Raw genomic sequence first — 16,744 nt, 5'->3', positions numbered from 1 at the left:
TTTTGGAGTAAATGTGAACACCAGAGAAACAAAAGGAGTCTTAACATTGAAAGGAGGAATATCCCAAAAAATGAAGTTGAATTTGGTAATCGAAACTAAATCCTATGTGGTTTCTTAGCTACATGACAGGAACAGTAGTTTAGATGCAGATTCACTAGACTACAGTGAAACACGTAAAATATGCATGGACAACACATGTAGACTACAGACTAAAACACATCCACAAAATGATAAAACATGTACAAATCTCCAAAGTTGTTGAAATCAACCAGAACATCAATTATAATAGGTCCTTCAGCAAAAAAGGCCCCACTTTTCTCAGCAACCATGTTTTGCTATGCAGCTGCCTGAATACAACTTGCTGCTATAGATTTTAATGTGTATGTGTATGTGTGTATGTGTGTGTGTGTGTGTGTGTGTGTGTGTGTGTGTGTGTGTGTGTGTGTGTGTGTGTGTGTGTGTGTGTGTATGAGTTTGTGTGTGTGAGAGAGAGAGATAGATAGATAGATAGATAGATAGAGAGAGAGAGAGAGAGAGAGAGAGAGAGAGAGAGAGAGAGAGAGAGAGAGAGAGAGAGAGAGAGAGAGAGAAAGAGAGGTGCCAGAGAGTTTTAGATAAAGTTTGCTGCAAATTTGGGTGCAAGAGGTACAGATTGATAGAGAGATAGAGAGATGGCACCTGTGTGTGTGTGTGTGTGTGTGTGTGTGTGTGTGTGTGTGTGTGTGTGTGTGTGTGTGTGTGTGTGTGTGTGTGTGTGTGTGTGTCTGTGAAGAGTCCCCCCCCCCCGAGGGAGCAGGCTGACAGAAACTGCTAATGAGACTGCCTGGTTTCAAGGAAGAAAGACAGAGACTAAAAGAGGAAGGAGGGAAAGCAGGTTGGGAAAGATTATGCAAGGAGCGGATCATTTCTGTAAGTGTATGAATGTGAGACAGGTAAAAAAAAATTACAGTATGGCCGGTTACAGCATTCAACATGAAACCATCCACCTCCTGGATTTAAAAACAGGCAGGATGATGGAGAACTGACAGGAGGTTTTCTAATTTTATCTCAAAGAAATATAGAAGTAATTTATGAGAAGCAGTATTATCAAACTATTAACACTGACACAAAGTGAAATGTAAGAAAGGCACAAGACAATCAGATTCTGTATGTTGTCATCAGATTTAACTTTTTCATCTCCATTTGTCTGTATATCTACGGATCTTTCTTTTGCTAAAATCTGTGCGAACCAAGCAACTAGCTAATACTAATTTTCAGATGGACAGCCAGAACACAAATCTGGAGAAGTGAATTTAGCGAATGACATACAGGAAACTTGTGGAAAAATGTTATTGACTGAGAATTATATGAGAGAAGTTGAATGAGAGTCTATGGAAACTGGGGCTTTTTGGAGCCAACCTCGAGTGGCACTTGGTGGTATTACAGTTTAAGGCACTTTTGCATTTGCCTCATTTTTTGGAGCCGGAAGCTACGTCCACTTTTATATACAGTCTAAGGTGCTAACATTAATTTTTCTCATACAATACACATGAGCAATGCCAGGTACATTTTCAATGAAAATCCTCAACAACTTCTAAGGAAGTAATGTGTTTTACATTTCCATTTGCCTCAGCAGCAATTTATTATAATAAATGGAATAAATTAGGCTAAATGAGAGTAACTATTGAAGGGTCCAGTTTAAATGTCATTCATGAGAATAGTTAAAATTTCAGATAAAAAATGCTGAAAGGAATTGAAATGTCAGCTAGAAGAGTCAGAGTAAGTGGAAGAGCTACTACAGTGTATTAATACAAAGTTAATACATCAAAGCACTGAGGGTTGCACCTCTCTGCTATCAGGAAACCCCAATTGGTATTATTTTTTAAAAGTAAGTATATCATCTGAGTCATTCTATTCATCCGCTATTAATTCTCCTCATTCCACAAACTTTTTAGGCTTTTCAGGGCCACTGGGAACCCACTGAAAAACAAAAATATCAAGTTGAACTTAAAAACTTCAAGAGTAGCTCAAACTTTAACATTTATTTAATGAATGTGTTTTTGAAAAAATAAATCACACGATTCAGGGCCACATTCGCATATGAAATTGGGCTGCATTGATGCGTTTCATGTAAGAATCAAGAGGGGAAAGGGGGAAGGATAGGTTAAAGAAACATGGGAGACTGAGAGAAGAAAGGAAAGGGAAGAGAAAATGAGATGGAACCTTTTGTACCAATTCCCCTGCTGGGTTCTTTGATACATTGTGCAATGCATAATGATATGCAAAATATGACAAAATATGAAAGTGGTACTGAGTGGGGAAATCTGGTCTAATGCAGTGTTTTCAGAGTTTTGAAAATGCCTTTCAAGCTGAAGAATTATTTTCATTTGCCTCTTAAGAAATCCTCATTCAGCCATCTCCCTCTCTCCGCCTGCCAGCTTCCATCTCTAACTCTTCTCTTTCACCCAGTTTGCAATTCTTTCCATCAATCTCCCTCCTTCTCGAACTTTTCTCCCTCCCTTCTGCTGCTCATCCCCAAGGATGCATAGAAGTCAATATTTAAGAAAAGCTATACAGTCCAGAACTGTTAAGTCAAAGTCACCTTCAGACTAACTGCTGGTGCTGTACTGTAGCACCATGCATTATTCAAAACCAACTGTAAGTAAAATCCCAAAAGACTCAAGGGAGAAGGATTTAGAGGGCTGGAATTCATCCTAAAACAACTTCACCGGGGGCAAGCTTTCCCATGCTTGAAAACCCTAATGTACATTTTTCTCCACTTTTCCTGATTGCTGCTGTGGCAATTTGGAAGAGTGATGAAGCAGAACACATTTGCCTGTTTACTCACTGTGAGAATTTGTGAGAAAAAGGTAATGGAAAGAGATCAGATCGGGGTAAGATAAACTCTTGGCAGCAGCCTTTACTGGGCCAACACTCAAAGACACTCAGTTCGTGGAACTGCGTCTCTCATTACACTTCCATTTATGAATATATTTATACATTTATAATATTCCCTGCACATCCCATTTATTTACCAGACAGCCTGGGAGAGTTGAGGATGGATGTATAAGCTGGTGTATTACCCTGTGAATTTGCTATTGTTAAAACATAATATTCTGTAAGCTGAAATAAATAAATGTTCCTATTTAAATAGCACACTGGATACACAGTAACATGAAAAGCCTAAATCCCTGCATTGGGCTGAAAAAGCATTTAAATCACATCAGGGATAAACTGAACTGTGGTTGTGAGTTTTAGAGGCATCTGTAGAGGTAACACTAAAAAAACATGTACACCTTATGGTTTTGGGTTGAAGCCTGCTGAAATCATTGGCAATAAAACCAGAAAGTCGGTCCTAGAATGGTCTGTAAGACATCGGCCACCAACAACCAATTTAAATGCAACATCCACTGTCCCGGTTGGGCAGTATCATGATATTTGCTCCCATCACATCAGCTGAAACACAACAGATGCACAAGGGGAAAGTATCAGTATAGGGAGCAAATGACTTAAGAAGCCTCTTCTCCGAAGACCTGATTTGTGTTGACACAGTCCTGACACTGTCGAGATACAACTCAACTTATTTGCTTGTGTGCATGTCTACACATTGGACACCGGCAGAATACCACAGGAAATTATGAACAATGTCTATTTGTTCAAATGCCTTATATGACCTACATGACTGCACGTTTACTTCATCCGTGACCATCTCTAGTGGTCCTTAGTACCTCAAAGCCTCGTAGGCAGGAATTCCACGTTAGGTGGATTCTTAAATCGACAATGTGTCCTAATGTGTATGACTTAACCCTTTAAGCCCTAAATGCCCCCAATTGGGGACCAGGGATAAGACTTAGCAAAGCTATTATTAAAAGATGGACATATATACTGGTACACATCTCCCTTTATTATTAAAAATATATTTTTTTTTAATAATTTTTTATTGTGGTTGCAGAGATATACTCTTTTTATTAAGGGTATGCAATTTTCGAGCAGAGGCCTAAAAAAAAGGTGTGTTTTTCAGGCTTTAGGTCTTTTCAGACATGGAATACGCAACATTGCCTGTATCGTAGAGGACCGTGCTTCCTTTAGGACCATTACAGAAAGCACTAAAAAATGCAGGTTGCGTTTGGCATCAAACACTCAAGACCAAAAAGTACAGGAAGTTACATACAAAATATGTTACGTGTTAATGTTGTCAAGTGCATGTGCAGGATCAGACTACAGTAGATTACATATTTATCTATGTTGGTGGTTTGTCACTTTTTCTCTCTTTTTTTAAATTATATATGTATGGGATGGGATGGGAAAGATGGAGATTAAATTGTAATGTTCTGTCAATGTACGTGGTATTTTCCACTTTTTCCAACGACCCATAAACAAAATAAGAGAATCATCAAAAGAAAATGTTGATGATTATGATTAAATAAAAATAGCGAAAGCAAACTTACCGCATGAAGTGGATTGCCCTGATCAATTGGCACCTTGAAGTCAGCTTGGAGCTCATCAAAAGCTGTTATCTGACAGAAAGAGGAGAAAAAGTGATGAATGTATAATCATTAATATAGAAGGGTAGTAAGGAACAAACTTTCACAATGTGAAAGAGGATTATTAGTGCCTGCAGCTGCAGTGTACAGATTTATGTACAGAGGTATGTTGGAGTGTAACTTCTGTTGTTCATGGCAGGTTGGATACAAGTGACAGCAGGTAATGATTTGCCTGTTTTGCCTCTGGATGGAACTGCTGTCTTACAGCTACCATGAAATAAATACATGGATGAAGAGGTCTGTTTATATTGTGCCATTTATGCATCAGATGGTTCAAAAGCAGAACTGGCAACATGATCTCATTCCCAGTCCGTCAAATAAGGCTGTTCCCAGGGCATCGAATACTGACGTTTTAGCAAAGCCTATCATGTCTCATGTAGGACGTAAAGTGATGCCCCTTGGCAACACACAAGACTCTAAGAGCCTTTTATTGCTGTGCCTCTCGGTGTGTCATATGGGCGTACAAGTTGCTTTATGTTTATGCATCAAAAGTTGCGTGGTCATGGTTAGGAAAATATCATGTTTTGGGTAAAATGTGACACAGATGCCATTTGTTTAGGGTTTGGGACAAAAACTACTTGGTTAGGGTTACGGAAATGTCATGGTTTTAGATTGCTTTAATTAAAATTCACGTTGACTTTTGCTTTATCATCAACCACCACTCTCTTATCTAAGAGTCCTGTGTTTGTTCCATCTGACCACCACCAACCTCCTCCCTGCGTGGACTTTGTACTTCATCACACAACCTTTTGTGACCCACTTCGTCATGACGAATGCGTAACACAATAGGCACCTTGCGCATATCTCTATGATGTGAACGGTTGTGAAAAAATTGTCAGTATTTGAAGCCCTAAGAATTAAAACAGGCTGAAACTGGAGCATAATAATTACAAAGTGAGCGCATACAATATGAGTTCCGAATGGGACACAAGTAAACATACTGTGAAAGTAGCATTTACAAGAGAATTTAGGACTGGTGACAAATTATAATGTTACTTGAACTACATTCCCCTGGCTTAGATTGTAGTTTATCGGGCCAAATTTTCACATTAAAAGACTAGAAGATTTTACAAGCACTGCACTTTGAAAACATTCTGTTTTAGTGCTTGTGTTCATAAGTGGAGAAAAGAAAAGAGTGGCCTTAACATCCAAAAGCTAATGATAAAATTATTTGGTTTTTCCAGCAGCAGAACCCAAAACAGTGGAGAACTTGTCACAGCTGAAATAACCACAATGACTTGTATCAATTCAGGTTTAGGACACACCAGCACGACTCGAGGCACACTAGTACAGTTCACAGTTTTACGAGGCAAAAGGTGTATACAGGCAACACAGAGAGGGATGATCCAAAAATAAAATCCAGTCAAACAGTCGAGGGTCAAAACCAGGTAAACACGTTGACAGTACAGAAGGGTCAGAGAAAAACTCGATGTCGGTATAATAAAGCAAAGGTCAAAACACTGGTAAACTCACTCAACAGCACAAGTACTACAAAAAGCTGGCACAGAATGTGAGGACAATGCAGACTAATGCTGCATTCGAATGGAACTCTTGAGCTCATGGTTACAACATGGGAAGTTGAGTGCACCGTATGCTCGGCATTAAAGTGGTTAAGTTGTAAAAACACCGTTTCTAAGCAACGGCAACATGGACGACGTTTAGAAGCCACACAGGCTAACAATTTAGCAAGCTAACAGGAATAACGTAACGCAGGAAATGTAAAGACACAGAGGGAAAAGATAAAGTCTACATGACTAAAATTACAATATATTAGACAGCATCCAACAAAAAATTTACTCCCATGGCCTCTGCCATTTCTGTAAATGTAAAGGCGATGGGGCTGGGTAAGAGACTGCAGTTTGGTGAAGGCTTGATTGAGATTCAACCGCAGCACTCGGGCCTCACAGATCCCCAAAAAATTCCTCCTAAGAAAGCAGAGATGACTGAACGTTGCCAAGGTCTTGGATGTTGTGGCAGGTGTAGAGCAGCTTTGGAAAGCCATAAGACCATTACCTTCATAAGGTGATATGGGATTCTCTCTGCTTGGAGCAGATGTTGCTGTCCCAATGTTAAAGGATTGAGTAAAAGGTGTCTGGAAGATTCGGACCTGATGAAAGTGGAAGTAGGGCTGGTAAAGGAGTGTTAATATATTTGAATGGAATATGTGAATCAGGTTGCCAACAAATTTTTGAATCAGAACCTCTTGGATTGACGTTGTTAGATCTTGCTATCCATTCACTGCATCATTGTGGGATAACTCTCAATGTCAATTAATGATGAACTGCAGAGAAACTACGCAACAGTTGCATTGATGTTGCATGCCATGCAATTGAGGCACGACAAAGACATGTCATTGCTTGGCTGGCTGGGCCTCGGGTGGGAATTCAACTCTGTCTCCAGTGTGTGTGTACCATCAGAGAACTGTAAGATGTGAGTGCAGCGTGAGCACATCACCATGTGTGTGTGCAGAGTAAGTAAAATTGGATTATGGTTTGTGTAGTATGAAAATGTTATCCATGCATTGTGTGTTATATGAGCAAGAAAGAGAAGAAGCAGTGCCATGTGTGTTTATACATGTGAATATATGTGTATGGGGAATTGACATCAAAGAGATGACAGGGGTTTGCGCCGATCCCGAGTTATTTCCCTGAGCTCACCCCCACACAGAAAGGCAGCTCTTTACATGTTATTTCCCAGTGGATCCTAATAGTGATCCTGGCTCATTGCCTTGCTCTGTTACACTGTTAGCTTTCCCCAGGCTGTTCCTCATGGGCGACCAGATCACACACAGACACAGACACACAGACACACACACACACACACACACACACACACACACGCGCGCGCATACACGAAAGCACTGTACGTATTTGTGCACAAGAACACACTCCTCCATAGAGACACACACATGCAAGTGTAGTAGAAATACCTCGCCTATACATCCCTATGTGCACCACATGAGAGGAACACTATAGACTGGTTGTTCTGAGTGGATGTCAGGTTTAGAGGATCATTCAAACTTGGGTTTTATTTTTTTTTCCACTTCTGTCAGTTATGATTGCATTGTACTCAAAGTATCACTTTCTTCCTGCTATCCAGGTAGAAAGGGAAAGGAGGGGGACGGGAGGCTTAATGTCACCGGCATGTTCTAGGTCCTGTATGGAGTGGCAACTTCATGGGAAAGTTCCCTTGCCTGAATTTCCTGAAGCCAGGCCTGGGAGGGAACTCATCTCAAAGCAACTGGGCCTGAGGCAAAGAGTTGGAGTAAGAGTGACTCAAGAACCCTGATAGAGTAGCAACTTGTTAAGAAAGCTTCCCAACTTAGATTAGAGATACCAGGACTGCCTCCTGAAGCCAGGTGTAGGAGAGGAGCTCTGGCTGCAAAACCAAACTGAACCACTTTATTATGAAGTAAAGCTGAAAGGGAACATACCCAAAATGTTGGTAATAATCCCTAATTACAAAGGGAATATGTGTGCACATCTATGCTGAGGGTGAGGATACAATGTTGCAGTGTGTACACATTTTTCACTATTTGCTTAATCTGGAGGTGTGTTCACAGCCTGTCAAATTATATAACTACTGGTGTCGTCTTGCCCCATCTAATTTATTTTTGTCAGTGATGCCAGATTTCCAAATATCAGCATTTAACATTAAATTGTTTTAATTACCAATATGTCTAATGGCTGAAAACACAAATACCTTTGTTGTGAAAAAATAAATAAAAAGAGAAAATACACCCAAAAACAGAATTCCATCCTCTCGATATCAGACAGCTCCCTCAGTCATGATCAGAAGGGGCATTTGCCCCTGAGCTGCAGACCAGAGGACCAAAACTCAAACCTGTGACATGCTCAAAGGGTGATTCCTGCTCAAGATCCGCTGACATCCACTGTGGGTTCTGTTTTTGCATATACAGTTATATTTTGATGTGGATGTTCACTTTAACAGACTGCTTTGAAGTCAAGGTTGGCTGGCAGAAACAGCCAAAAAACTGGCATGCTCTGCATCCTATCTTGGCATCCCGAATTCAACATAAACAGCGTGTTTCAATGCAGACCGTGGCTGCTAGCAGACTAACACCCTGCTGTGTGTGTTTGTGTGTGTGTGCATGGGAAGGGGAGGGGGACAAATATATGGATGTAGCCTGATTTGTTGTATTTTATTATTCTGATGTTAAGTTGTGGTTGAAGCCATGACCAACAAAAAACATGCTTTCTCCATGCATCCTTCAAGGCACTCATATGGAAATATAATTAAAAACAACAACGGCAATCAGAGAATTCTCCACTGTTATGTGAAATACTGCACGTTCTACTTAAATTATTCAACGCTGCGTCTCAATTATTTACTGGGAGTTTTAACCGACTCAATATGGGTTAATTTTCTGCACAACCATTTCTCGCCCAAGTCTGAGTGAAGTGAAGGCTGTGCCAAAATCTTACTTTAATATGCATGTTGCAAACACTGCTTGACAGTGCTTATTCATGTTTAAAAGCTAGAACCAACAAGCAAGATGCAGACTTTACAATCTAAGCTGTCCAATTTCCACCAAAAGGAACACCACATTATGTTCTTATATTAAGTGAAGAGTAAAATGTAGTCCCTAGATAAGAGTTTTGGAAATGGTATGATGTTTATTGCTTGTGATTCATTTTTTTTTAGCAACAGCAGATTTGATAATCAAATGATAGAGAAGCAAAGCGGCAATCAAACTCTTTGCAACCGTCTAGCACGGTTTGGATGCCTTACAACCAAATCCAGGTTTTTGTTAATGAATGTGCTTTTCTTTCTGCAGCTGAAGATCAGTTGTACCCTTGCAGGAATTTCATTGACCTGTTCTCTCCTGCAGACTTCCCTGAGGTCACTGTCTGTCCATGTGCTCTGAGCTGGCTTGTGTTTTAATTGCTTACATGTTCCCGTCAGTGTCTGCCTATATCTGTGCTGAACACCTTGGCAGGGGGAAACAGCTGGAGGCGGTAGTTTCCCTGATGCATTGACCACCCTTACTTCTCTGCTGTTATGGCCCAGCTCTGAGGACGAACATGTGAGAATTTAACAAAACATAATGAATGTTATTAACAAAAGACCAGGAAACGGTATTCTAACAAAACAAACTAAATTGAAAACATACCGTCTGGAAAACTAAGACATGTCAAAACTAACTCAGAACTCTGGCAGAGCACGATGTGGCACCAGGAGAGTAGAAGTCCACAGACTCTTGGAGGGTGGCAGCTTTTAAACAACCTGGAGGCAGTGGCCAGTTGCCTCCAGTTGCCTTGATGAACTCCCAACTCAAACCAACCAAGGAACCAGTGACAATGGAAGACAGAAACACGCCTTGGTAGAGAGGCCAAGGGAGCAGTCACACTGTGATGACATCAAAATGGAACAGATCTCTTCCTACATAAACATTTCTACGTAAGAATTCTGTTCAGTTGTCAAGGCAAGGCACCAAAAGCAAATGATAAACACACATTCAGCTGCAGGATTGATGATTAGACAGATCATCCACTGATCATTGTTTACATGGAATAACTGTGACCACACCTTCTGAATGGACAGAGACATGATGCTGCTGTGACATTAGTACAGGACCACATTTGCGTTTGTCCTTAAATCAATGGCAGGAGTTACATGACACATTGCTTCCTTGACCTTCCTGGCTGTTATTGAGACGGTATTGTGAAAGTTCATTGAGTTTATTGTGCGCAGGAAACAGGGCACGGAAACACGTTCATTTTTAGGTTAAGTCACTAAACAAAGCCACCATTTAAAAGTACGACTGGAATAAGAGAAGTATGGAGGTTTGTTTTGATTTGTACAATTGTAACTGTTTGCTAATATGATAAGCTTTCAACTTTATATGGTTTTGTTTAGAGCTTGCTCTGCTACCCGTGTGGAAAAATAAATACAATAACGCTGCTTTAAAGGTTGTAAAAGGCAACAATATTTCATCTCCAAACTGCTGTATATCAAAGTAGTTCTTTAAAATGAAAGCAACACTTTATGAAGCCTACACTCTCAGCCACAACATCAAAACCACCTGCGTAATATACTGTAAGTTGCGTTTTGCACCGGTGACCAAAGGGAGTCAGGCTTCCCCCGTTGTAGTTGCCATTTTAATAAAACATAGTTTATTAATTCCATTGTGCCATTGCTGCTGTCTATTACATATGTCTTACTGAGTATTTTACAAGATATATAGATAGATAGATAGATACTGTAGCACCGTTAGCAACATTAGCAAGACCATTGAGGGCGGAAACTTGGAGTTTTAAGTAAAAAACAGTTTCACTAAACTACCGTTAGAGCAGCAACTTAAAATTAAATCTAATGACAGGACAACACCAAAACTGGAGCTGTACAAGGAGAGGAAAAAATGGTATCCAAACTTTCAATGTGGAAAATTATGTCCGCAAGGACAAGGATTAATGCTCATTCAACAATCCGTGGACCACGACAGGATGTCTCAGGACTTTTCCTTGAGAGATACGGTAGATCAAAAAGTCACATAGATTGTGCCGATAAATTTAAGCTTGTTGGACGTGTCAGCATTGATGAGGCTCTAGACTTTGCAAGAAGCATTAATGCAAAAAAGCACAATGAACTTGTACAATAATAACCATGATATTCTGATGAGATGATATTCTTTTGCAGCCTTACAATCGTCTGATTACATTACATTGGCTGAAAAAGAGTCAATGTTTTTTTCAGCATTTTTCAACAACAACAACAGAAACAGATTCGAGGTCTTGTCTCGGTTTTCTTCCTCAAAAATGTTGCCCACGTCACACCACTGCTTAATGTAGTCTAGGTCCTCCTCGTGTTGCTAAACAGGTCTGAACTGTCAAAGCATAAACTCCACAATCCTAGTGTGCATCCTGCTGCTATCTCTTCCACAGCACACAACCCACACATTTCCACATGATGTAAAAGAAAATGTGAATGATCACAGCTACACAGCCCCACACACAGCAAGCTACAGTACTTCAGACCACACGGGCCGGCACTTTGCTCCCCGAGCACATCGCTGAGCCTGTTATTCTACCTGGGATCACTTTTGGTGGGTACTAACCACTGCATGCCAGCAACACTCCTCAAGAACTGCTGTTTTGTCGTCTCGCCATTACAATTTGGCCTTTGTCAAAGTCGGTCAGAACCTTACATTGACCCATTTTTGTTGCTTCCAACACATCATCTTAAAGAATTAACTGTTTACCCTAATATGTCTCCCCCTTGGCAGGTGCCATTGTAACCATACAATTCATGTAATTCACTTCACTTCTCAGTGTTTGTTATTTTTACTTTTGCAAAACAAAACAAGTAAGAAAAACAGTGACATACAGTGGATACGGAAAGTATTCAGACCCCTTTAAATTTTTCACTCTTTGTTTCATTGCAGCCATTTGCTAAAATCAAAAAAGTTCATTTTATTTCTCATTAATGTACACTCAGTACCCCATCTTGACAGAAAAAAACAAAAATGTAGAAATTTGTGCACATTTATTAAAAAAGAAAAACTGAAATATCACATGGTCATAAGTATTCAGACCCTTTGCTGTGACACTCATATCTAACTCACATGCTGTCCATTTCTTCTGATCCTCCTTGCGATGGTTCTACTCCTTCATTGGAGTCCAGCTGTGTTTAATTAAACTGATTGGACTTGATTAGGAAAGGCACACACCTGTCTATATAAGACCTTACAGCTCACAGTGCATGTCAGAGCAAATGAGAATCATGAGGTCGAAGGAACTGTCCAAGGAGCTCAGAGACAGAATTGTGGCAAGGCACAGATCTGGCCAAGGTTACAAAATAATTTCTGCAGCACTCAAGGTTCCTAAGAGCACAGTGGCCTCCATAATCCTTAAATGGAAGACGTTTGGGACGACCAGAACTCTTCCTAGACCTAGCCGTCCAGCCAAACTGAGCAATCGTGGGAGAAGAGCCTTGGTGAGAGAGGTAAAGAAGAACCCAAAGATCACTGTGGCTGAGCTCCAGAGATGCAGTAGGGAGATGGGAGAAAGTTCCACAAAGTCAACTATCACTGCAGCCCTCCACCAGTCGGGGCTTTATGGCAGAGTGGCCTGACGGAAGCCTCTCCTCAGTGCAAGACATATGAAAGCCCGCATAGAGTTTGCCAAAAAACACATGAAGGACTCCCAGACTATGAGAAATAAGATTCTCTGGTCTGATGAGACCAAGATTGAACTTTTTGGCGTTAATTCTAAGCGGTATGTGTGGAGAAAACCAGGCACTGCTCATCACCTGCCCAATACAATCCCAACAGTGAAACATGGTGGTGGCAGCATCATGCTATGGGGGTGTTTTTCAGCTGCAGGGACAGGACGACTGGTTGCAATTGAAGGAAAGATGAATGCGGCCAAGTACAGAGATATCCTGGAAGAAAACCTCTTCCAGAGTGCTCTGGACCTCAGACTGGGCTGAAGGTTCACCTTCCAACAAGACAATGACCCTAAGCACACAGCTAAAATAACAAAGGAGTGGCTCCAACAAGACAATGACCCTAAGCACACAGCTAAAATAACAAAGGAGTGGCTTGGAACAACTCTGTGACCATTCTTGACTGGCCCAGCCAGAGCCCTGACCTAAACCCAATTGAGCATCTCTGGAGAGACCTGAAAATGGCTGTCCACCAATGTTCACCATCCAACCTGACGGAACTGGAGAGGATCTGCAAGGAAGAATGGCAGAGGATCCCCAAATCCAGGTGTGAAAAGCTTGTTGCATCATTCCCAAGAAGACTCATGGCTGTACTAGCTCAAAAGGGTGCTTCTACTCAATACTGAGCAAAGGGTCTGAATACTTGTGACCATGTGATATTTCAGTTTTTCTTTTTTAATACATTTGCAAAAAATTCTACATTTCTGTTTTTTTCTGTCAAGATGGGGTGCTGAGTGTACATTAATGAGAAATAAAATGAACTTTTTTGATTTTAGCAAATGGCTGCAATGAAACAAAGAGTGAAAAATGTAAAGGGGTCTGAATACTTTCTGTACCCACTGTATACAACTATATATATATATATATATATATATATATATATATAGAGAGAGAGAGAGAGAGAGAGAGAGAGAGAGAGATGCATACATGTGTAACAAACAAACATGCACACACGCATGGGGGGATAGCATGTTGAAATTGGTAAGCATGTAGTAAGTGAGAGGCAGATTACAGAATGATATATATACTTATTCACACTTACAGCTACTGCACTGTAGTGATTAGAAAAAAATTATTGTGTTATTATATTACAGTGATAATATCTAATATAAATAATAATGAAAAATAATGATCTTCATCATCATATAATACCAATAATATTGTTTGTGGCTGTGGCCCATTTATATACTATGCATGACCTGACAACCATTTATTATCAGCATTATGTATCACAGAACAATAAAGAATATGGATGACATTTTCGTAGGCAAAACAAACCGGTAAGTGAGTGAATAGCCACAACAACCTCTGATTCATTGAGGTTCAAAAGTCAAACGTACACATAGCTAATGTGTCAAAAAGTCCTCTTACACAAAGGTTTGCTCAAAATCATTTGTACTGCTATTATTTTCTTTCTATCGGTAGTAAACTGCATTAGCTAGTAAAGTATTATCCCATTGGGAAAAAGTGACAAATTCTGTTGCACTTCAATGTCTGTGAAACAAATAAGATGATTACATAGACAATCTGTCCCAAATTTACATGTATTGATCCAAAGATGAAATGAGTTCATTAAATATTTATTAAGGAGGTCTATATGTAACTTATTATTTACACCACCTTGCCCATCATCAGCACTGTTATTCCTTTACCTATACTGCCAGCACTGCCAGTTATCCATTACATTATGTATGAAGCGACAGTAGATTTTCTGGGTTTCCTCACATGGAAGACAAATCGATGCAAATCCAGTTGATTACAAATCCTCAGGCTTTTATTTGTCAATTGTGATCACTTGTGACACATGTCACAAAGACATTCTCACAAATTAAACATACCCACAAAGAAATAGTGATTCGTCTGCTGTTGGAAGAAATGTGATGGGCCTAGATAACAGTCAAGAGCGTCTGTAAACCTGTGGAAGCCTTATCATCTTTAATCAAGCCTGGTTTTAACACGTTCAAAAATTTGATAAGACTTGAAATGTGGGTTCTGTGAAACTGCCACCAGCCTTTTGTAACATCATCACTGACACAACTAATGAGTACGGATGGAAAAAAGAAAACTGTTAAAACAGCACACTTCTAAAGCCAAACATTGGCAATTATCTGACAAGGTTTAAATATGAAAAGCTTGCGAAGTGACAAATGAAACGGAGAAAAGAAAGAACAGGACAGGAAAGGAAAAGGGGGGAGGACGAGGATCACTCATACAATCCTCCAGTGTACGCAATGTGCAGTGGAACAATAGAAACAGTGGAGTCGGGATAATGGATGAGGAGCCAGTGGGGGTTAATGAACACGTGGCTCAATGCTGAGCCAACCCAGCTATATACTGAACACCACCTCCATTAGCCTTCAGTGCCGAGTGCCAGAAAGCCATGTTGACTGGTTGCTTCATTGAGATTACAATCAACTGCATCATCCTATGCATTTCTTCCCCCCTGACATCTCACTAGGGCACCTTGAGCACAAGAGACTTCCTCATTTGTACAATTCATTGGCGCATGTTTGGAAGTCACTGTGGCTCTGCATGGTAAATTCTACAAGAAACCCACACAAACGGTCTTTAATTAGCTTTTTAATTGTTTTACTTATAGACCTGTCGAAACGTTTGAGGAAATGTCTTCCTCTTTATATTTTGTTGGGGTTTTGTTATTTAGTCTTTTAAGATAATGCTGTGCAATAATTAGGTACTCAAAATCAGGATTTTGGCCTTTTTCAATGTCATTCACCCTTTTCCTTGTACTCGAATCCTCCTTTGAACATAGGATTTAATAAATATTGTGGCATTTTCAAGGCCACAGAGGTACATTGTCCAAAGCCATTTTAATGACAAGATGGACAAAATAATTGGATGCTGTTTTTTTTTCCACATTACTTTGGTTATAACAACAATGAGATCTGTAAATGTGCGACATCATTATAGTGTAGTCAGTCAAGACAAGAAGCAAGCAAGCAGGTTTTACACAACCTACTAAGATGAGATAAACAGTAAAATTATTTCCCTAAGCATGTGTTTCCTTTTGAAGGGAGGGATGACCATTGACATTTGAGTGTGTTCTCTTTTGGTTTAATTTCCAAATGGTTTAAATAATCTGACAGTTCTTTGATACGTACAATGTTATCCGAACCATTGGAAATTGAAAGCCAAAACTCGAAAAGCAAGAGTTCAGTTTCAGACCAAATGATGAAAACATTGTATTTATTTATTTTAATTAGTTTTAATGCTAAACAGGTTTTGCATGAAATCACATTCGGACATGGACACTATGAACAGTTTTTTTTCTTATGTTGATTTACAACCTGTGCAGTTAAGTCAATCTTATCTACTCAACATTTTCCCCACTTTATTTTCCACAGATTTAGCTAGCAACTGGCTAGAAAGGTATGTAGGAAGGTCACCAGCCTACACAGCCTTTATTGGTTCTGTTTTTGGCGGCCACAGCTGTAAATGAGCACATTGGTAACACCACCATGTGGGTAGAATTCAAGGGTTCTAAATCCAGGCCAATCCATTGCGGCATTGTCTCGGATTGTCTTTTGATGAGGACATTGTTATTTGAGCATTAATTGGTGGCCAGGACTATGAAGTTACTTAATAAAAGTTTTACCATCCAACATATTGTTCTCTACAGAAAATTCCCTTTTTAGTGTTTGTTAAATTATGAATGAGTAACTGATTTTGGACAGCGGCAAAGACAGATGTAACAAAAACATTAAGTGGAAAGCTGATTGTACTTCATCATTATTTCATGGCTGTTAGTAAGACATGAATAATCCAGATGAGGACTGCAAACTTCGAGTGCCCTCCCCACAACAAAACGCTTCACTTGCTAAGGCTGAACTGGTCTGTTCTTCTGTTTCAAGTTCATTATGTTCCTCTTGATTTGCTTATCTATTTATGCATTTGTATCCAATGCTGTCACACTTGTCTCTTGGAAAAGCTTTATCTGTCTCAGGACTTTTCCTTCACACTTCCAGGAAACTTCAACCTTTCCTACAGAGAACTTTCATTTTATTATTTGCAACTCT

General features: G+C 39.9%; 1 protein-coding gene across 1 annotated transcript in view; it reads right to left on the bottom strand.

Moving 5' to 3' along the window:
- cnih3 (cornichon family AMPA receptor auxiliary protein 3) overlaps nucleotides 1-16,744 on the bottom strand; it is an 83,940-nt gene that overhangs the window by 61,070 nt on the left and 6,126 nt on the right. Inside the window, 1 exon segment of the mRNA XM_069723852.1 lies at nucleotides 4,428-4,496. Coding sequence (XP_069579953.1) covers nucleotides 4,428-4,496 — 69 coding nt within the window.

This window comes from Brachyistius frenatus, unplaced genomic scaffold (assembly GCF_029030835.1).
Source record: "Brachyistius frenatus isolate BFR_SWC_R1_liver_20210118 unplaced genomic scaffold, ASM2903083v1 Contig_348, whole genome shotgun sequence".
NCBI classification, from domain to species: domain Eukaryota; kingdom Metazoa; phylum Chordata; class Actinopteri; family Embiotocidae; genus Brachyistius; species Brachyistius frenatus.
Note: the sequence above shows the minus strand (reverse complement) of the source record. Positions and strands in the feature narration are given on the sequence as shown.